The 24,023-nt window shown below is 41.8% G+C and overlaps 1 protein-coding gene across 2 annotated transcripts in view; it reads left to right on the forward strand.

Annotated features, from left to right (window-relative positions):
- The window catches only part of SDF4 (stromal cell derived factor 4), a 31,115-nt gene continuing 7,092 nt past the window's right edge, over positions 1-24,023 (forward strand). The window contains exons 1-6 of one of the 2 annotated variants that reach the window (XM_072156085.1): positions 1-129; positions 4,349-4,706; positions 14,755-14,891; positions 17,245-17,358; positions 19,565-19,723; positions 22,064-22,239. In XM_072156085.1, the coding sequence (XP_072012186.1) occupies positions 4,399-4,706; positions 14,755-14,891; positions 17,245-17,358; positions 19,565-19,723; positions 22,064-22,239 (894 nt within the window). In that variant the 5' untranslated portion in view covers positions 1-129; positions 4,349-4,398. Of the gene's footprint in view, positions 149-4,348; positions 4,707-14,754; positions 14,892-17,244; positions 17,359-19,564; positions 19,724-22,063; positions 22,240-24,023 lie in introns of both variants that reach the window. The other variant, XM_072156086.1, reaches the window with a different exon arrangement.

A 24,023-nucleotide genomic window follows, 5' to 3' on the forward strand; every position in this document is an offset into this window, starting at 1 on the left:
GAACCTTGTGTCTGTTGCAGGCGTGTCCTCTATTCCACCTTCCCCCGGCTCCCATCACTTCCTGCTTCCGGTCTGTGGATGAGCCGTACGGGGGACCAGCTCCAGCTGCGGTGACGACGTGTACAGCAGGTAGAGCAGATGTTGTGACGTATGTACTGACAGTGGTACATAAATATATATATACCATCCATTACTTAGGCTCAGTGCGATAGACAGGGGGGCAGGTCTCAGTTTCGGTTCCATTATGATAAATGACAGCATCATGTTGGTTTCTACTCTTCTGACTTTCTAGGGTGTAATATGTGTATTAGGCAAAAATTTTCTTGTTATGGTTTAGTCCCTTGTTGTTTAGGATGCATGATTCAGCACTAAACATGGTGGATAGATCCACACTATGTTAAGAAGGACTTATGCAATTTTTCCCCACAAAATTTAAAGAGCTGAGTCCATTCCTGTTGCATGTACGCAAGAGGCTGTGATTGTAGTGGCTGTACTCTATAGAAGATAAGCATAAATGACGCGCAATACCGCTAACAGGGAAATGGGATCGATTAAGGGAATTCCTAAGTGACTGGGAAATGTGGGAGTTGACAGTAACGTTGGCTGAGGAGAATACCAGGGGGAGGGGGAATGAGGGAGATGTTGGCTGTGTGTGACTTGCTATAGAGAATTGCTGGAGAGGGGGTAATGGGGGAGTTTAGAGAGACAATGGGGGATATTTATCAGGACCTCTGCGCACCGCCAGTGGCGCAGAGGCCCTGAAATAATCGCAAATGCTAGCTTATTGCTAGCTTTTGCGATTATTTTCCCCAATCCGCCACCTTCACGCCAAATACGTGAAAAGTCGGCGGTTGCGTTTTTTTCTACGCCAGGCCTCTTCATGTATCGGGCTGCGAATTTGTAGCGGCGGGGCTATCATACGCTGGCGCACGAGCGCCCTTTGGCTCTGTGTGACTCGCTGAGGAGAATTCCTGGGGGAGGGGGAAATGAGGGAGATGTTGGCTGTATGTGACTTTCTGGGGGAATGAGCGAGTTGAGGGAGACTGTGGTGGTGTGGTGCTCCCTGAAGAGTTATTGGCTCTCTCATTCCCCACCCCTCAGGAATTCTCTTCAGCAAGTCAAATATTCAGTGTCCCTATTAACTCCCTCATCCCCCCCCCCCTCTCTCTCTCTCTCATTCCTGATGGGGCCCACAGTGTCAGCTTCAGTTGTTAGTAAAGGTTAGTTACACTGTATGCTGGAGCACCCTGTATGCTGGAGTTACAGAGAGCATCAATAAAAATCTTTTTTAGAAGACATGTAAAGAGACATGTATAAAGACATCTAAGAGGTACTGTGCGGAGTGGGGGGTTGCCCTCAGTATATCAATTCATGTTTTCTGTTTAATATGCAGTTGCATTGTGAAAATTGTTACTAGGCAAAAGTCTGGGGACACAGATGATTTGGCAGTGTGCTCTGCCGATACATCTGCCACAAAATGTGCTGTCTCCAAAGTGGAGGTCAACATTGGCATTGCCTAGGTGCAAATCTGGACTCCAAGTCACTTTACACTGCAGATCTTTATTCACAGTGGGTGAGGGGAACTCTAAATATGAGGTGACTTACACATGGCTCACTAGTTTAGCACATAGTAGATGGTTGGCTGTACTTTGATCAGGCTTGGGATCTAAACCTTTGCACTGACATATTGTTAACTGCTATTTATGTATTTTGTACTGCTGTACTTATTTCATCATTTACTTTGGAGGCACAGTCCACTTACCTACTTGTTAGACTGCAAGCTATGGGATCTCTATATTACAATTTATTTGTCAGGAGAATATTTAAGGTTCTGATCACTGTAGCCGTACTACATGACTTGCCATAAGTCAGCGGTGGCGAACCTATGGCACGGGTGCCAGAGGCGGCACTCAGAGCCGTTTTTGTGGGCACCCGGCCCATCGCCCCATCACACCAGACAGGACTCAAAGAATCTTCCTGCAGTTCCAGGCAACTTAAAAGATGCTGCTTTCAGTCATATATTTAAGTGATACTTACTTCGCTACTTGGGACTGTAGGAAGTGGGAGAAGGGCCGAACTATCTTTGGAGGACCTACTGCCGGCCCCACGGTTCTCTGTGTACATTGCTTTCATTTTTGGTTGGCACCTCGCGATAAATAAGTGGGATTTTGGCTTGCAGTTTGGGCACTCGGCTACTAAAAGGGTTGCCATCACTGCCATAATTGCTATGCCAGATCCAGATTTGAACAGTTCCTAGTGACCTCACCAGTTTTCCAGCACGGTTCTAATATTTTCACTGCAATGGCAGCGGAGCCTTAATAAGTACTTGGAAATATTTTGGCTCACTTCATGCCAAGAACACTCTTATCCAGCTAAGTATATAGGGGAAGGAGTAAGAGGACCTCACTCGTTTATGGCACACATTCAGTGTATGAGGAAAGTACCAGGCATACATACTGAACATGTCCATAGACTTATACTGGCAGACAGAAGCATCCTTTTTGCGTCACAACCAGAAGCAGTTATTTAGTCATGGAGGAAGACCTATCAGCGATTGATAGAACTCCCATGGATGACTGTGAATCGGTGTTAGCTGTCAATCACTGATGGACCTGTCACCTTGATGACTAGATGATTTATCTCAATAAAAAGAAAATGTTAAAGAGGACCTGTCACCTCTAAAAACTGCACTAGGAGCTGCTTACTAAAGTAACTTCCGATTTGCCACGCTGTACAATTGAAACCGCCGGACCACGCTTTTAGCGGACGGGCGTATTCTTGAGGGGGCTGGATTAGGGCCGGTGACTGCCACGTGAAGCTCGGCAGTCACCGCTGGCCTATGGAGTAGGAGAGCGGTCCAGGGGAGAGGCAGCGCCTCGGACCGTCCCCTCATGAATATGCCAGACCGCTTACAGCGCAGTCCGGCGTTTTCAATTGTACAGCTCTGCAGTGTTTGTTTGCGTTAGCGGAGGTTTCCAATAACGCTAGCAGGGTAACACTGCGGCATATGCTGTAGCACTACTAGCTGTAGTAAGCTGTATCTTACTTTAGTAAGCAGCTCCAAGTGCAGTTTTTAGATGTGACAGGCCCTCTTTAAATTATAGTGAAACTTTTCCTTCAAAACTATATACTGTACTATACACTCCCGCTCTAGTAGTGTGTATATTTGCTGTAAATGTCTCTTTATGATTGTTGCTTTTGGGGGGGGGGACGACTAGGAGCCTCTCTCTTTTGTACTGCATTGCAAAATTTATGTTCCTTTGTGGTCTGTGCCATGACCTCGCCCTTCTATACCCTGTCCTTGATGATTTGTTGCTGTAAACCCTTTATTAATATTACACATTATTTTACCCTTTTGTCACAGTCTGCACATTCAGAGATCTGGAACACTGCAGCTGTCTCGCATGTCAAACATGAGCAAATATTTGCCAAGCATTGTGTGACCTGATATTTACATTGAAAGTGAAGGAAACTGCATTGTGTGTGCTCTACCTGCTGCTGCATTCTTTACGGGTAACTGGTGGTTGTTGAAAACTTTAAACAGCCTACCATTAAAATACAGCATGATAGACCAGCATGATGGATCCAGGCACCGTGAATGTGGTAATCTTATATTTTTTATCCATGCGCTCCTTCCTTGTAAAATCCAATTTTTATTTATACTAATGAACCTTAAACGTCCTGGTGGGGTGTTACCAGAGCCCCTCAATGTTGCAGGTTCTCAGGCTGTTAGGCCCCTTCTACACTAGCGAGTGTGATGCGATGAACTCGCATCACACTCGCAACGCAAGCTGCCGGGAACGCACGGCCCGAACCCTGCACCGCGGGAGTGAACTGACATGCTGAGTTCACTCCCGCGGTGCAGCGTTCGGGCCGTGCGTTCCCGGCAGCTTGCGTTGCGAGTGTGATGCGAGTTCATCGCATCACACTCGCTAGTGTGGAAGGGGCCTTAGACTGTCCCATCCTTATTCTGCTCCCTCAGCACTTTTCCTTCTCTATCTACTATAATCTCATGACAACAGAGAAAATTTCAGCACAAGTGTAATAGCCTGTGAAGCTAGAGCACTGAGGGGCAATGGTAATGTCCCAGGGCCCTTCAGTCTCAATTTTTTAATTGATTTTAGAAGGAAGGAGGCCATGGATAGCGAAAAAAAAGTGACTGTGCCTGGTTCTATGAGTCTGTGTCCCTGGTTTATCATGCTGCATTTTGATAGTAGATTTCCTGTCTATAGTATAGACATCAAATTGATATCTGACTCTCAGTATCTGTAAACAGTGTGGGAGAATATTACTTTTTATGATGCATAATATCTACAATAACTGTTACATATCTTATTTTTTTTTTAAGGAAGGAAATTACTTTACAACTACATCCTGTTGGTAAAGCGATAAAGGACAATGGTGTCTAAGCAGGCATTCCTCTTTAGTTTGGGTTCCCTCTACCTCTCCCTCTTATTTGTATTTCTTCTTATGGATGTTTATGCCAGACCGGCAAATAATTCTGCCTTAAAAGAAAAATCAGTGGACAATAAGGATGAGAATGAAATTTTGCCTCAAGATCATATAAATGGAATGAAGATGGAGATGGATGGTCACCTCAACAAGGACTTCCATCAGGAGGTCTTCTTAGGAAAAGCGATAGAAGAATTTGATGAGGATTCAGAGCCAAAAAAGAACAGGAAGAAGCTGGTGACCATCTTTTCAAAGTAGGTATATGACTGAGCATGGGTTATAGTTAGCCGGGGGCACATGGCCGTGATTTATCTGTGCAGAGGATGGGATTTCTAGTGTACTATGGTGATCTATAATGCCAGAGATCCCTTCTTCTCCACAAAACTGTTGCACCAAACTGTAGGACTTAACCCAGGTGATGCAGGTTTACAACGGCAGGAGAACATTATATCATATCGTCAATCATTCAATCATACTGTGATAGGACTTATATTATTTTTTGGATTAGGGTTTATTTTCAGGAGGATATCTTATTTCACTATGAACAAAAATCTATATTATTTTAAATATAAACATATCTTTTCTCTTTTTTTTTTTTTTTTTTTGTTTTGGAACATCATAGTAACTTTCCAAGTCCTGAACTCCATTGTGAATGTCCTGTGACTCTTCTGCATTTAGAATCATTGGCCCTAATTTCTAATGGCCTTTCCATGTATGAGCCCCTCTTGTCCAAGTAGCTGCTTATAGCACATTGCATCTATCAGCTCCCTCTTCCCTTTAGCTCCCTCCTCTTTCTTATAGATTGCCTTCATGCAGTATTGTCACCTGAACCGGGCTCCGAGAATTTCCCCTGTAACAGCGAATAACATGAAAATGACACTCCTGAATGTAATCCTTGACTTTTTTTTTAGTAGAAATGACGTCTTGCTTCCTATGGCTTTTTATGGTCCCATGTTATACTTTACAATTATTCATTTCAGGCACTAGATACTTCCTGTCAGATTCTTGTTTGGTTTTGGGTGGTTTTACATTGCACAGTAATTTGTCAGGTTTTGCTTCATGTTCAGCAGGTGCGCAATCAATTACATGCAGTGCATATGGTCACATGGTTTGCCCCCTAGTTATTTAAAGGGGCTTTTCAGCCTAAAAAAAAAAAAAGAGGTAATCCGTATTGTGCAAATGGGGATCCGTGGCTCAGGACCTGAATGATTAGCTGCCTCCAGAACAGTAACCTACACAGAGCACAGAACCAGTTGCACAGCTCCATTCTCTTTGTCGTGTTCATATTGGGTAATCACTATTATTGTTATCACTAATAGTCCAAAACCAGAACAAGTGCAGGCCCTATCAATGTATATTATCTCTTATGGTTTTGCCCTTCAAACATTAACCTGTGAAAAAGTCCTTGAGGGAAAAAAAATCCAGTATAATTTTCAGACAAGCAAAACCAATTCTAGATGCTGTGAAGCTCCTATCTTATGTGCCATAGGGTTTTTCATGGAGTTACTATAGTAGAGTTATTTAGTCCTTCGTGGCCTAAAGACATTGGATTGTCTGACTAAGCTAGTTCCTTCTTATTTGCTCATTTGAGAAATATGCTGTTGTCTCACCGTGCTGGCTGCCTTAGAAGATTTCTCCTGATAGGTTATCAATATCAGATAAGGGGGAGCTGACTACAGCTTCTGTCACTCATGAGCGGATTTAGATGGTCCTTGCGCAAGTAAAAGGACCAAAAAACTACAGCACATCCATTTATTCTGCTTGTCTGTCTCACAAGGCTCCCATCACTGAGCAGGCGGCACTAGACCACTATGGCAGCAATGACATTCACTAGTCCCCTGCATCAGGGCTTCAAATAACTGCAGATCTTTTTGATCTTATTAGTGTCATCTTACCTGGGGTCAGCAGTTCCTCTGTAAAATTTAAAGGACCTGGGACAGAGTCAGCAACAAACTCCAATAAATGTCAGCATTTATCTGCTACCGTTTACTAATGACGAGGTCTGGCTTGTGACCAGGACATCCTACACTTTATCATTTATAAAATCCTGCTAAAAACACTTGCATCTAAAAGTGAAACAGCTGCAGCTATTAGGACTGTTGCACACACTTATGTTTATGGTGTTGTCATACGCGCTACTTGCATTCAATTTAAAATCCCAATGCAAGCACCCGGAGCGGGGCACAACGCGATTGCATTTTCAGTGATAAGCTTGTGATCAGTAAAGAGCACCCAGTGTTTTGCATTGTTTACATGCAATATGCTGGGGGAGATTTATCAGAAGTGTCTAAGTACAGAACTGTTTATTAAGTTAAAGCGCAGCTCTGATTGGTTTCCTTGGCCAACTATTAACAGTTTTACCGCAGACACTTCTGATAATTCTCCTTCTGTGTTCTTGTTTCTGATCACCACTGATATAAGCGGACAGTTGTCTCACTAGCTCCTCACTTCTATCCTGATTTCCCATCCTGTGCCCCGGGGAATTCCGCCAAAATTCCTTATCTGGGGGAGAAGTGAGATACTGCCTCGTGCCGCAAAATGGTTTGGTGGCGTAAAAATTTTAAGATTTTGCATGCGGCTCAAACCAATATGGTGCCTGACCTGTGCTTTGCTACAAACGGGCGAGTACATTCGCTGCCTCATCAACTGTATGCAAAGCTGGGTCTCAGGAGGAAAAAACACCTACCCTGAAAGAGGTCTGGAAACAATTCTTCACAGCCATCCTATAATCCAAATCCCCTTTTGCCACCAAAATTTACAAGATGATGGTGGATGATTGTTTGCTGCAGCAGAACCAAAATTCCGGAAACAAGTGACCCATACGACTCATCTGTTTTCTAAACCATTGGTGCTGCTGGGTCTGTATAATCCTCCTCCTGGTTCTCTGGAACTTTTGCAAGCATTTACTTTAGTATCTCAGTTTCCAGGTGCTGAAGTTCTCCTGCTGGGAGACTTCAACTTGCATTATTTATGTCTGAGATGGGATGGGTTGATCCCTGTAGTTACTTCCACCCCTCTTTGAGAGAATTTACCTGCCATACCTACAGGTGTCACACTCTTTCCAGGATATTTGTTGGGTATACATACTGCTGTTGTAGATACTTCACATCTTCCCATATGTCTGATCACAGTCCTGTTCTACAGTCTTTTCTTATGCGTGAGGCAGCCATTCAGGCAAGTTGACATGGCTGGTTAAAAAAGATTCTTTTCCCCATACAATGCTATGTATTTGCTCACCGACTGAATCTTTCTCTGAAAGGATTATCTCCAAATTTACTACCTTTTATATGGAGTTATAGCTGTGTAGATTTCCTCATAGCTCTGCTCACTTATCCCATTATCTGGATGCTTTTGACTTTCCTTTTACCCCTTTTTGCTATGGGTGAAATTAGTGAAGCAATATCTATGAGCAGGAGTAAGACCCCTGACAGCTTTATATATGACCAATCCCTCTGTTTTAATTATTGCCATTATTAAAGGGGTTTTCCCACAGAAGAAGATTCTCAAATCTAAATACCCTGGTGATGTTAACACAATACGGATAATTTTGAACCATTTACTTCAAAATTTTACTCAGTTTTATTGCTGTTTTAGCTGCTATCACTCAGTGATGGTCAGTGTAAGACTCCAGAGTGTGCCCACACTCTGGAGTCTTACACTGATCATCACTGAGTGATAATCTAAGTACATTGTCAGCACATAGCATCTTATAGAGCTAGAAGGATCATAAAGTGTCTGCTTAAATGCTATGTGCTGACAATGTACTTAGATTATCAGGGTCCAGGTTTATCTACACTTTTACTTAGCTTCTCAACACTCTACTAGCATCTAAAACACAGAAAAATAGATATGAGGCAGATAAGAGATGATGAGATCCATGAGATGGACATAAAACACAATGACACACTCTGCTAACTCGCCTAAATCACACACAGAGTGAGCCCTGCTATTTGACTCCCTCACCTCCCCTGAATAAAGACCTTATCTGTCTGCAGCTAGTAGAGTAAGTCCTCTGCATGCTGCTTGTCGGCAGGAAGTGCCTGTGTCTGCGATGGTCTTCGAATGTTGGGGAGGCAGAGAGCACTGCAGTGTGCAGATAAGAGAAGGTATTCATGAGCAGAATTAAACCATTTATGGTCGAATCCAGGGGCAACCAAATTGTAAACGCTTGACTTCAGTGTTAAGATCTCTGCCTCCTTGACTTTATACTATTATTTAACATAAAAGTTGATTTTCTGGATGAGACCACCACACTGGGTCATGAAATAAGCATCATCTGGAAGATGTTAAGCTGCTTGGCAATGTACTGATAGTGGTTCATCCGTTCAATTTTCACAGATGGGTTCCCTTTAAGAATCTTGTCTTCGTGGAAATACCCCTTTAATCGAACTATACCGTATGAGAATATAGTATATAAGCAGGTAGGCTGTCTGGATAAAATCCAGCAGGTGAGGACCTCATTGTGCCCTTCTCCTGAAACACTGTTTATTGTTGGCAGCTTTAGGCTCTAGCTGGTCTCTTTTGCCTGGTTCTGGCTGGTTTCCTCTATTTTTGCTTGTTCACCCATTTAGATTTTTCAGAGAGAGAATTCCCCAAACATCCGGAGCTAGGGTCCACAACTTTTTTTCTGTCTGAAGGCCACATTGTCATACCCTGCAACTTCAGGAGACCAGCACCCTAAATGCACCAATAACCACAGTACAGTACACAATGCCATCCCGGAAACCAAATTCTGCGTTTGTACAATAGCTACCCGGAGCAAAACTAGGAGAGGCAGAGCCACATAGCAGACTTCCAAATGGGGGCATCGCCCCACTTTCAATTATGCATATTTAACTCCCACATATACTCACACATTTAAATACCTGTATACATAAACATACAGTTCATACACACATTTTATACAATCTTACACACACATATATAGCATATACACATACAGTGCCATATACAGACGTACAGCATATTTACACACCATACACACATATCAATATATATACATCACATATGTTAGTATACATATTATACTGTACAATGTGCAGCTTAATATGTATATAGTGGCACACAATGTCTGTTTAGTGTCAGGTTAGATGACGGGGTCCCCAACGCTGTGGGCCCCATAACAGCTGCTACCACTGTAGTTACGCACCTGATAGCTACTGTAATAGACTCCAGGGCAGACTACAAATACAGTGCTCAAACCCAACAATAATAATAATGATGACAATGGAAATTTGGAAATTGTCAGAAGCAGATAGTAAAAAAAATGGGGACCGGCCTAAAGCAGGTCCAATCATGGGAGGAAATCCTAGAAACTAGCGTAAGCTATGACTTCATGATATATTTTACTATAATACTGCTCCTATGCACAAAAATATAACTTCTTTAATACAGACAGCTAGTCGGGTTTCCCATCCTCACACCAACCCCCCATTCCCCCATGTCTGTTCTTCCTTCCTCAGACAGAACCCCCACCTACATCTGGTTTCCCCTTCTCACAGCGGTTTTTACATAGGATATCAAATTAACAAAGCCCATATACTCCCCCCTGTCCGGCCTGATGTTGATGTTGCAGGCTGTAGCTGGTGACTGGCATCATGTTGAACTGGAGCGCCAGAAAGGGGCGAGTATACAGTGTTTGATATTTTTATACCCTGGCCCTATATTCATGTGTACCTATACATTACCTGGATTGTCATGGAAGAACAGGTAACTCAAGCGCCAATTCTAAACTTCATGTGATCTCCGTCAGCAGATGCCATTACCATAGAGTTCTTTGTGATGTCGGTAATCAGATCATACAGTTATATCTCTGGTATCTTATTTAGTGAGAATCTTTCTGAATGTTGGGTAGAACTCAAACCTCAACAATTAATCTGCCTTGGATGTTATCGTTCCCTGTACAAAAAGTGTCGTCATTCTGAGAAACCTAAACCTACGTAGTCGGTAATGGAGGCTCAGTGGTGCGCTGTGGAAGTGCTGTGTCTAGCGGCACCTTTACAAGAAACTGTCCCTTTATCATTGAGGAAGCCTCAAAACATGAAACGTGACAGGGTATTGTGGTTCTCTAAGCCTCGGTGTGGTTACAGAAAACTCTCCCACACAACGGTGCACATCTGTGCGCTGAACTTCAACTTACAATTTGTCTGGCACAGTCAGGACCTGATGGGTGTATGAATGTACCGATCAGTGAGCAGTTATTGGGCTCCCACTGACACCCCATCCTCCTGGCTACCCCAATAATTGCATTACAGTTGGATTTCCCAGGCCAAAACTTGCATGACTGGTCTGAACTCAGCGTGTCAGTTCAGTCCAGAAGTTGGGCTGTTGGAGTCGGTTTCTTGGATCAAATTCACTTGTGGGCAACCCAGCCTTAGGGGTCTAAATGTTGCGATGCCGCAGGATGACTGCAGCATTGAATAGCCATCACCTGCTGTGCTTGATATATCTATAGGAAGGTACATGAGCTGTACACATCATCTCCACATGCAGCATTCGTAATGCATAAACAATACAATTCTAAAATGTGTTAATATTGTGTTTATGTACATTGTGAAATATGATGTAAACACAATGTTAATGGAAATCTATCATCAAAATCCAGCATCATAAAATCTACTTTTAAAATGATGCCAATGCTTTTGGTTGTTATAATGTCCATGAACACTACCCCCCTCTGGCTTTGTGAACGAAGTTTTGAGTGGGAGGGGAGACGGTGTAACAGCCTGTGAAGCTGTAGCACAGAGAGGCTCTGGTCTCCCAGAGCCCTTTAAATTCATTAGTGTAATTGTAAAAGTTGATTTTTGGAAGGGAAGAGGCCATGGATAACAAATATAAGAAGATTACTACAGTCACACTGCCTGGATCTATAAGTAAGGGTGATGCCACATGTGGCGTGTTTGGCCGTTTCTAAGCAGTCCGTCAAACCCCGAATGCGTTAAAAAACGCATCAGTTTTTGACAGGTTTGACCAATTATCTTAATTCAAACTGGTCCAAAACGCGTGCGTTTTAAAAAAAACTGACTAGTTAAAAATGCGTTCAAAACGCCATGTGTCACCCTAAGTGTCCCTGGTTTATAATGATGGATTTTGATGGTAGGTTTCCTTTAACACATTTGGCAGAGGAAACTGTTCTTCTGATTCATTTTAGTTCCCAAGTCCAGTAGTGGGAAAAGTCTTATTCATGGGACAACGCCTTTTAAGGGATTTTTTTGCACCAAGATACGTGTTCCTGTGCGCTTCTTCTATGGCTTTTTGTGTTTACACATTACTCACGGTTGAGAGAAAGTGTAAAAAAAAAAAGTGTAACATGAAGTTCAGTTTTCCAAAAGTTTACAGTCAAGACAGCAGGTACAGTGTGTACACATGTGTCAGAAGGCAGCTCAAGTGGGAGGTCTAAACATCCTACTCGCAGCCTGGCCTCGGGGTGATGTCTGGTTATGTCATGAGAAGGGGTCGGCATGTTAGGTGTGGTTTCCTGGAGAGAGCGTGGCTTCCTTATTACACATGAACCCAACTTTCAGCAAATACATTTCCTTTATCGTGTGTGTTTGTTGATGAAGACTTTAAAGTGAAGCAGAAAATAATAATGCTGTGGCAGGGTACGGTCACCGATTACATCTTGTCACACTATAAGCCACCCCTGAGCTTTGCTCATGACTCAAAGGAAACCTGTCAGGAAGATTTAGTCTACCTGAACCTGAACATGCACAATATAGGGCTGCAGACCAGGGACACGTGTGTTATCAGTGTGTGTGATCTGCTCACGCGCCAATGACGATTGAAAATAAACCTGCGCCACAAACACGGACAGGAATAAGACTAGCTCTGTAATTTGTGTAATGCTTTGGCTTAAACACAAGGCATGGGAAACTGCAGCTGTATGTGAGAGTCCATATAAAAACATGGGGTTGTGTCATTAAGTCATTTATCTCCCCCATCTAATAGTAGAAGTTCTGACTGATGGATGAAATGAGGATCACAGGGTAGGACTGAGCCCGGTCTATAGGATCAAAGATACGTTTTCCTCATTATGCAAACCCTTTATGAGCCTTCGTGAGCCATGTATGACACAGACATAAGTCATCAGGCTCTCCAGTACTTCCTATTGGAGGCAGCTTCCCTGCCATGTAGATGCAAGATGTTTGCCTACTACTGGTATCTGCTTCATAGTCCTTTGGCTAACATCCTTATGTATGCCCGTTAAAGTGTCAAGCTTTGATACCTGGGGTTTTCTGTCTCCCCTAGGTGCCAATAGTTATACATTTACAGTTATTTTGTATCCTGATATAATCTGCATATTCCTTTTTCCAGGTCCATTGTCTGGTCTATAAGATTCTGCAGTCTCCACAAGGAGAATAATTATACCCCACAAAGATAGAAAACATTGTAGTGGCAACCAATCAGAGCTCAGCTTTAATTTTATAAATAGCTGTGGGAAAATAAAATCTGAGCTCTGATTGTTTGCCATGGACAACTAGAGCAGTTCTTCTCTCAGACACTTCTGATAAATCTCCCTCCATAAGTCATTTTCCCTTACATTGGCTATTTACAGTATGTGTGTTTTTAACTGTGTATTCAATCTCCCTACTCACTTAAAATGGAACAAAAAAAGTAATCCATTCAAAGAAATCCATCCCAATCGCACTACACTGAACACATAACCACAAATCTTCTTTTATTTTTGCTAACTTTGCAATTTACTTAACAAATATCTGATTTGGGGAAAGAACAGTGTGCGTAAGGTGCGCCTACACAACCCGACCGTCTGTGCGAAGCAAAACCTTCCACATCCGACCAAATGTCACAGAATGTCACCTGCTTCTAACGCTGGAGCGATGTTCATATAAACCCTGAGCCTTTATATCAGTCTACTATGAGGTGTAACCCAAGAACACAGTATAATGGCCGTGGGTGGCTTGTGCCATGGTAGGGGAAGATTGATGACTCTTGTCTTTTTACCACAGTAAATATTGTTTTTATAAAGTATTGATTCTCAATAAAAAGAAAAAAAAAAGTCCCCATGACAGAGATGTAAAATGTTCAGAAAAATCCCAAACAACTCTTCTTCTTCAAATATATAGGTTTCTTCTTATTATTATTACTAAATATCTGGGTTGTTATCAAGATCATTCTATGAATATTGGCAACACGGATGAACTAAAGCCTTCTGGAAAAAAACGGGGTTGCGAAAGATTGAGAAAATATTGTCATTTTCTTTTGAGGACCACACAGTCTGTTGTAGTGTTACCATCCAGCTGACTTTAGGGCCGGAGTGCGGCTGCTTCTGGGGTAAAAAAAATAAAAATAAGGCTTCTTTCACATCTTGTTTTTCCATTGTTTTGTAAGGAATTGTGTAAAGGATTTCCAACGTGTACTTGCAATGGAGGGCTAGGACGTATCCCACTGTATGCTCAATAAAAGCGGAGGAGGGAACATCTGCAGCAGCAAGTGATTGGCTTCTGCTGTTCTTGGTGCTTCCTCCAGTGGTGTGACTGTACTGTCCTAATGACCTTACTTTTGTCCAGTGGCTGGGGAGGGATGCAGTACTGCAGCATCTGCCCCCCATTGCCTACAATGGTGCCTGCTGTGTGTATATGTCGCTCAGCAGGAGAGGAAGATATAGCTAGTTTTCCACAGTGTACAGAGCAGATGGAGGCATATGTATATATGTATACCCTCCAGGTATATGTCAGGCACATTCTTGTAATAAATGCTGAATGTCTCACATGATGTGAAATGAGTTTAAAGTTTTAGGAGGTTTTCCAGGCAAAAAAGAATATTGCAGACTGATCCATAGAATAAATGATCGGTATGAGCTTGATAAGGATGGGACACCCCTGTTTAGCAGAGTCGGCTAAACAATGGATGGGGTCAGAAGCAAACTGTGTAGAGTCTGTGCAAGCTTACTGCAGGTAATACACGGTGGATGGAGAAATCTCTGACTCTATGTACTGTACTTAATATTGTATAGCCTGGATAACCCATTTTAATTGGCTTTGAGGAGGTGGGAGATGAGCGCAGCTTTTCTGATGGGTCTCTGTGGAATCGGGACTAAGCATTGTGCAATTGATAAGACAACCTGAAGTCTGTAGAAGATGAAAACCGAAAGAATTAAACATTTTATCAAAAAATCTCTGGATGGTAGTCTCTAAAGATAGTCTCAGCACCTTATATTCTGTCTCATGACGGTCTTAACTCCCTTTAAATGGGTGACTTTGTCACTGAGTGCAACAGAAGTGAAAATAAACAAAGCCCCACTGTCTTCTACAATTTACATTTACTTTTTATATTTTCCTCCAGGGTGGACAGAAATAAGGACAATCAAATCAGTGCACAAGAAATGCAGCGCTGGATCATGGAGAAGACAGAAGAGCACTTCCAGGAGGCTGTTAAGGAGAACAAGCTTCATTTCCGAGCTGTAGACCCAGATAATGATGGTAAGTAATGACTTCCCAGTACACAGATCTCCCTACACTTATTATCATATCAAGTCTTTTGCTTCATGGCCGCATTGAGAAATCAAGATCGTCCAGCTTTGATGGAAGTGCTGGATTATCAGATGTCTATATATGCACTGTTTGTCCTTCAAAAGAAAGATAAAAGGACCTAGATGCATGTAGAGTTGTGCTCAAAAGTTTACAAAAAGGCTTTTTGGCCTTTTCTCAGATAATATGAATTATAACAAAAACTTTTTCCGCTCTTGGTTAGTGGTTGGGTGAAGCTATTTATTGTGTAACTATTCTGTTTTCTTTTATTAAATACAAATGACCCTGATCCAAGTGATCAAAAGTTCACATAGGATTCGTTCACATGTGGTGTTAATACGTGCGTTTTTAACAGCTGAGAAGAGGAGATTTGCTTAATTACATTGCTGTCAACATTGCCGTGTGAATGCACCCATACTCTGGTGATTTTGGCTTGATAACATGCACAGAAGTTGACCCTATCATGACCCGTGATATAATAGCACGTCACGGGTCAGCTGCGGGTGCATGGAGAGGTTAAAAAAAATAAAATTCTAATTAAAAAAACCTAATAATTCTAGTCAGCGTCGTATCTATGGGGTTAGGTAGTTGAACTGTATAAAGCAGGAAAGATATCCAAGGAATTGATAATGCCACGGAGCAGTGTTCAGTCTATGATTAATGAAGTATCTCCCCTACAATACTCCAAACAGCACAAGCCTCAAAGCTTCTTGAACAAGGTGATATGGACTTCAAGCTGTCATTGATGTTACAGGGGGTAATACATAGTTTTAAGAACTGGGGTATGTGAACTTTAGGTCCAGATGATTCGGATGTTTTTAGTTCTCATTATGATTTAAAAAGAGAAAACACTGTAGTTTGACAATAAATGACTTCACCCAAGCACTAACCATGAGTGGAAAAGTTTTTGCCATCATTCATATTCTCTGAAAAAAAGGCCATGAAACCAAAATTATGCAATGGAATGTAAACCTATTAGAGGTTAGTGACTCTGACTCGCTGTAAAACCCACCTATACGTATTGCCTCATTGAAAGGGGTTATTGTATGCTTCATTTCATGATCTATATACAAAGTCCTGTGTTTAAAGCAAAATATCATACAAACTTTTATTTTAAAACATTGCCAATCACTTAAAAGTGTCTCCTGTGGTCTTGCTGAACAAGCCTCTGCTTTAACAGGAAATTTAGCGCCTACTTTTCTGTAAAAGTTGTTTCTTCCGATATACAGGTGGTCCTCTACTTAAGAACACCTGACTTACAGACGACCCCTAGTTACAAACTGACCTCTGCATGTTGGTAATTTACTGTATTTCAGCCGTGGGTTACAATAACAGCTGGAACAGTTATCAGTGGTGTCTGCCATGAAGCTTTATTATTAATCCCGGTTCTTATGACAATCCAAAATTTTTAAAATCCTATTGTCACAGACACCAAATAAATTTTGGCTGGGGTTACAATTATAAAACCTACAGTTCCGACTTGCATACAAATTCAACTTAAGAACAAACCTACAGAACCTATCTTGTATGTAACCCGGGGACTGCCTGTACTGTCATCAAGTTGCAGAGATTCTGCTTCTTACCAGACAAGCCGGGCAAAAAGCTTTTTCTATTGCAGTGGCCTGTAGGATTTCTATGTAGAGACCTTGGTGCAGGGAGATTCACTGGACATGTGGGTCCTGCAGCTCTTGGATTAGTAGGATGACTTTCTCATATTTATACACTTTGACCACTAGGTGGCGCCATACTATGCCGGAAATTTTGTGGCTCTATAAGGTGATCCATGCACTACATTTTTACTGTACTGTACTTTATCACTTCAGGTGTTTTTAAGTAGTTTTTTTTATATTCATCCTGGCCTGTACGCTGCTGGCAGGACCTGTGAACTATGCAGTTGCCACATCCTTCCTCTACATCCTGATTTACAGTATTCAACCCTTGTGTCTAAATGACAGATTGGGTTTCCTTTGATTTTATCTGATCAGTAAAGATCATGGTGGTAGCTGTTAAGTTTAAGAAAACTTAATAACCTTTAGAAAAATGTTGAAATATATATATTTTACTAAATTTATACACCTTTTTAAAGGGGCTTACAATTCAAATTATTAATGACTTATCTATAGGATAGGTTTTTATTATGGATTTGTTGGGTTCATGACACTTGACACCCCCAAAGATCAGCTGTTTGACCCTTAGCACAGAGGCAGGAGCATACAACTCCCTCTGTAATACAGTGGCCACCTAACTCGCTGTCCTGTCTCTTTATGACTCTACAGTATTGTAAATCTATGTTTTGATATCACAGGACATGTGTCATGGGATGAGTACAAGATCAGGTTCCTGGCCAGCAAAGGCTTCAATGAAAAGGAGGTCGCTGAGAAGGTGAAAAACAACGAAGAGCTGAAGATTGATGAAGAAAGTAAGTGTCACGTAGAGTGTAATGTGTGATGACCCCTACAGAAAATATACCATATTGGCCAACAGTCATTGAGACCCAGGTCACACCTATAGATCATCCTAACACTGAGAGTGAATGAAAGGTCCCACGTTCACCTTCTGCTATTTACCTACATTTGACAGATTATCACTCCCCCCATATGTTTTTCAAGTTGTTGCTTGTTTTCAGAGTCCATTGACCAAAGATCTATTGGGGTTGAAGGGAATTTTTATTTCAGTTTTTTTTCCATCTTTGGAAACTGTCTGTCGTAGACACTATCTTTCCTTTGTACAGTCTAGGAAACAGATGAGGTGATGTCAGCTTCTTTCTTGATCTCTTTGAGTCATGACTATAACGACAAAGGTAGCAGATCTCTACAGCCGCATGTTATCAATAATAATTGTAGCCTCAGAGTCCAGTGCTCTGCTCCAGATCTAAATACTTTCAAGTACCATCATTCGCCTCAGAGCAATTGATTTTAGATTTCACCTTAACCCACATATTTTTTTGGGTGCTTGCAATGTCGAAATGTATCCAGCAACTTTTTAATAGGTCTTGCCAAAAAATCTGCTATAGATTTGTTTATACAGCTTCTATCTGGACCATGTGTCTCCATGGTACCTGACAACAAACTGTGTAGTCCTGCAGTCCTATGCCCTGCTAACTTGCCTCTACTTTTGACTTGGGGTGCTGCCACACAGTGCTTTTCCGGACTGTTTTTAAACGGACTGAAAACGCATGCGTTTTTGTATGTTTAGCATGCTTTTGGCTGGTTTGAAGCTGTTTATCTTCATTTCTAGAAGTGTAGGCAGCTGTGAAACTGATTAAAATTAACCTAACGCATGGTAAACATACAACAAAGCATGCGTTTTCAGTTCATTTGAAAATGGTCCAAGAATGCCCCGTGTAGCGGTAGCCTTAGGCAGAGATGCATTGGGTTGTGCCATGGCTGATCGCATATTTTTTTGTCTTGTCTCAGTCCGTATCTTGCACATAAACAATAAGAGACACCAGGACATTAACGCATATGCTATCGACAATTCTAAACGGAGTCAAATCAGTATGTGCATTTTTAAACGCGTTGAGAAGGCATGCGTTTTTACATGTTTACCATGGGTTTGGCTTGTTTGAATCCAAGGCTGGGTTAATGTTTTCATAGCTGCCCTCACTTCCAGAAATTAAGAAAAAGGGATTCAAGCCAGCCAAACCCATGGTAAACATGTATCAACACATGCCTTCTCAATGTGTTTAAGAACACACTGTGTAACCGCACCACAAGTTATCCATTGCACACACACAGCATAGGGAGCAAACAGAATGAGAATGAGGCATACAAGACTGCAGGAGCAGACTGCATAGTTTTGGTAGTTATGCATAGAAGTCTTAGTAAACAGTAGTAATACATTCTTAAAGGGGTTGTCCTGCTTCCTTTATTGGTGACAGGTACTGCTCTAACAAATCGTAGCAATATTTAGTAGGAGGTTTGTCAAATGTAGCCTGAGCTGATGGACTGTCCTATAAATCGGGAGATGTTGATAGAGGTCTATTTAGAATGGCTTTGAGGGGTCATCATATGGAATTAAGCAATGGCTTCTGTCATCACATTATTATTGGTGGGACTTTTGGTCCTAAGCACTGCTCTGCCATCACAACACAATCGTCTAATTGTAGATGATCAGATGTGTCTCTTCTCCAGTTGTTTCATATTACTGGTATCACATTTATTACTCTTTTTCTGGTTTTCTATGTGGATAAATAGCATTACAATTATGCTTTTACTCATTACTTACCGTTAGATCAGTCAGATCTGGAATGATGGGCGTTCTCACTGATCAGGTGCTTTGAAGGTGCTATGCAAAAGAAAGGGAAGCCGATTTCTTGTGACCCTGGCACATCTATGCACTGGTTGTGTGTGATATTGCAGCTCAGCTTATTACTTCCATGGAGCGGAGGTGCAATACTCGGCACAACTTTGTAACAGGGGTGTCAGTTTTTCTGGAAGAAATTGTGCTTCGTTCCTTTTAATAAACATTTTAGTTTCTAGTTCTCCTACGGCCAAAACATGACCCCTTCCTATGTAAAATACAACCGTAACTAGTTCCCTTCCTATTCACAGAAAACAATTAAAGTGTTCGAGTGTGTGGGAAGTTTCGAATGTATGGTTACCAGTTCTCGTTTCCTCTCACAGCACAGGAACTAATCGATAACCTTAAAGACCGCTGGTTTCAAGCCGACAACCCTCCGACCGATCTGCTCCTGAACGAAGAGGAGTTCCTGTCATTCCTGCACCCAGAGCACAGCAAGGCGATGTTAACATTCATGGTGAAAGAAATCGTACGAGACTTAGGTTAGAGCATGACTTTGTCGCCGTTTACATATTTTCACTAAACAGTTACATCATTCATCACCCCTGTAACATTAGGTCCTGCTCACAGGAAGTTAACGATCAGTAATAGCGCCTGCTACAGGGCAAAATTGGTATCACAAGAATGAATATCACGGGGACAGATTAGGTCCTCCAAAACGGGGACCTTTAGGCAGGGAGCCCTCCTCTGTCACTTACAAATCTGAGTCACACCTGTGCCCCTTTAAGTATTAATAGCTAGGGGTCTTTTCACCCAGACCCCAATTTATGAAACTATGGTATATTGAAGATAACTACACTTTAAGTGGGGAAACCTCTCTGAGGTGTTATTCAGGGTTACTAATTCGTTTTCATACATACGCGTTTCATGTACGTGACTTTGCAGAGGACTGAAAGGAAAGCGTGGCTCACCACATGTACCTACCTTGTCAGAAACAGGTACGACTCAGTCTTGCTTACCACAGTATTACAGCTGTGATGTAGTAGAGGTGAAGCTAATTCAGAACAAGGGGGAGATTTGAGAACCAAAATGTGTTTATCCACCAGGATAATGGACTATATGCAAATGAGCCTGAAGGACTCCAGGTTCCATGGATGTTAATGGAGCCCCTCAGGCTCATTAGCATACAGCCTTTCATCCTGGTGGTAGATGTCCTTTAATGTAAGAAAAGCATAGAAAGTATAGATCAAATCTGTAAGACTTGATACCAAGACCACACATTAGCCTTGATACCTCCATATACAAGCAGCAAAAAAAAAAAAAAAAGGCGTTGAACTTGTCTGATCTACTTCACCGATAGCAGATTCTGTCTGTCTGACACTTTTTTTTTTTTTTTTAAAGGGGAACCTTCACACGTTTCTTGACATATTTGTTTTACATAAAGGCTTCACAGCAAACATGAAGATTGTACCTGATCTTTGTCAATGTGGTCGTATTGTGACACAGGCACAAAGCGGAAGTCACAACAGCCAAATTGTGCTTCTGAAATAGTTGTAAATCATGTAATTAAGGCTGCAACTGTGGCAAATCCTGATAAATACCCATTAACATGCCTACAATCCAGGAGGAGGTGGATGCTTCATATTCCAAATACATACAGGTGCCGATCACATAGTTTCATGTAGTGCAACGTGCAAGCCACGGGACAACCGTGACACCCATAATATTATATCAGGAAGATATCCAGCACCTCTTTATGTACACCCTACAACTATGATTACCCCAATGTCCGCCAACATCACAGGGCCTAATAATATCTTACAAATAGAAGATAAACCTTTGTTCATATTTTTTTTCCAAAATTCAAGGGACCCCAAGGAAATTACTTGGATTCCCATTAAATAATGCTGAAAAGGAACATGTCAGCAGAAATTGACTTAATAAATCTGATAAACCACTAATATGAACTACTACTATGTTGTTGTGCAGATTAACACCTTCCATGTCTTGGTTCCCTAATGGCACCATCTAGAAAATCAACTTTGAAGTGAGTTGTAAAATAATGGAGCGCTCAGCACTGAAGTCAAGCTCTCCCATCTCTGTGTGTCCCCTTCACTGTGATTGACAGTTCTGTGTCCAGGAGCATTGTAACCGGCTCTTCAGAAGTGTAATGAATGATGTCAGTTACAGCAGAGGTGGTGATCTGTGGCACGGAGAGCTTGACTTCAGTGCTGAACTCTCCTCCTCTGTGACTTTATACAACCAAATTACATCTAACTTAAACATTGATTTTCTGCATGATGTCCCCACACTGGACAATGGGAGGTGTAAGCTGCTTGATAACATACTGCTAGTGGTTTAAAAGGTCAGTTTCTGCTGACAGGTTCCCTTTTAAGCAGCACATTTCTCTCTTTTTTTGTGATAAAACCGTGTAAAGTTAGAGAAAAAACAAATTCACTCTGCTACTACATATATGAAAATGTAGATTATTCTAAAACTTATTTTGATTTGTGAAAAGGGACCTGTCCGTATCATACCGGAGCATCATCTCAGGCCACATACATACAGTGAGATCAGTGGAAACATGGTTGGTTCCCTCATAGTTTCTATTAACTTTCATTTTGTGGATTTGTGGTCAAAAAATATAAAAGAAAAATAATAATTTGGCTTTTTCACATTTAATATTGAGCTCCGTTTTGTACCTTAATGTGCCATTGTATAATTGGACAGAAATGGAAATCATTCCTGTTATCCTACAAAAAACAGCAGTACACGTGTCAGTGGGTTGTAACTGGGATTGCAGCTTGTGTATAGTCTAGACACTGTAGAGACTAGCGAACCATCCAATTACATTGTCATTTCATGTTCTGTCTTCTCCACAGACCAGGACGGAGATAAGAAGCTGACGTTGTCCGAATTCATCTCCCTTCCCGTGGGCACAGTAGAGAACAAGCAGGCACAGGATATTGATGATGAATGGGTCCTAGATAGAAAGAAAGAGTTTGAAGAGGTTATCGATGCTAACCACGATGGTATTGTCACTATGGAAGAGCTTGAGGTAAGGGGGGGGGGGCAGTTGGCTATGCAACCTAAACTTGTGCCCCCAGTAAAAATAGGGGGCATTCTACTTCCATCACAGAAGACAATTGTTGGTTACTACTCAAACCAGTTAAAGAGGACCTGTCAGGGCGATTTAGAACCATAAACCACCCAACGGGTCCTTATGGGCAAGTGGCTTAGTGTCCCAAACCATCCTTTATCAAGTCCCTTTGTGCCCACTAGTAAAATAAAAACCCTATTTACCTACTTTGCTCTGATGCTCACAGCACCTCCTTGAAGCGCCGTGCTTGCCCAATAAAGCCAGGGTGTACTGCTCCAGCTTCATTAAGGTGTTGCGCAGGCGTGGGGAGCAGAAGAGATGGGTCCGGTGTGCCTCATCCATCCCTTCTCTGGGTAAGTATAAAGGTTTTCTTTATACGGAGGGATTTAACCACCGATCAATAAGGACCTGTAGGTGTTTTTTATATAAACTGGTCTCCCCCATCCCAGATATAATATATTATGCAACTCAAAAGTATCAGATACATGGCTTCTACGGGGCTCCCCCAGCTATTTAGAGAATTTAGAGTATTACATTAGTATAGTATTTTAAAGAGAGATGGTTATGAAATGTCCCTTCTAGATTTCATTCTTTTATGTGAAATGTCATCCATTTACCTATTGAAAAAAAGTCATATTTGGCCCAAGATAAGTAAATTTAAGAGGCTGCAGGGAGAACGCCACTTCAGATGCCCCTATATTCAGTTCCTTCGAACCACAAATGCGATAGGAATCTCATCTTTCATATCACAGTCAGCAAAATGGCAATCTTATTTTTAATATGAAGAATAGGGGTGTCTGAAGTAATTTTCCCCCTGCAGCCTCTAAACTTGACTCGTGTCAATATGACTCAATATGGCTCATTTTCACATGATGCCGAAGGAGATTTTTTTTGTTTTCTAGTTAAAAGGGCGAGATTTCACACAAAAGATGAAATTCGAGAATTTACATTTTGGCCATAAACAAGGGCCCTGTTGGGATCTAATGCTAGTTTTCATTAATATAAAAGATTAAGGTCCTGGCGGGGGCGATTGTTTATGGGCCCTCCATATGAGGCCATTTTATGGACAGGGATGTCTGGCTGATGAGGTAAAAGACAGGAGGCTTCACTTCACATATCAAGAAAGCATGACTGTTTATAGATGTATATTGGTAAATTACCTAATATCATGCCACCCCCCTTGAACTTGCACACACATTACAAAAAACATGAGGTAAAGTGGCCAACCCCTTTAAATTGTGGCATAGGTTGCTAAGATAACCTATGCACTTTGTACAAAAAAACGTCCTGGAGAGCCCCTTAGAGCATCGAACTTTATACACCGCAGTGTTTCTGCTATGTCATAGTTTCATTTCCTAGAGGGACAGAAATGGGACTTTTACTGGAAAATGAAGACTGTAAACTTTAGGGTCTGTCTTTTGAAATTACAGTTTTACATTTTCCAGTCTTCAAAAGTGGATCCCACAGACACATGCTCTGTCTAAGAGACATACCGTATAAGTTATGGCCCTATATATACTGGGGCAGGCTGCTTGCTGGCTATATACTGGGGCAGGCTGCTTGCTGGCTATATACTGGGGCAGGCTGCTTGCTGGCTATATACTGGGGCAGGCTGCTTGCTGGCTATATACTGGGGCAGGCTGCTTGCTGGCTATATACTGGGGCAGGCTGCTTGCTGGCTATATACTGGGGCAGGCTGCTTGCTGGTTATATACTGGGGCAGGCTGCTTGCTGGCTATATA

This window comes from Engystomops pustulosus, chromosome 6 (assembly GCF_040894005.1).
Source record: "Engystomops pustulosus chromosome 6, aEngPut4.maternal, whole genome shotgun sequence".
NCBI lineage: Eukaryota > Metazoa > Chordata > Amphibia > Anura > Leptodactylidae > Engystomops > Engystomops pustulosus.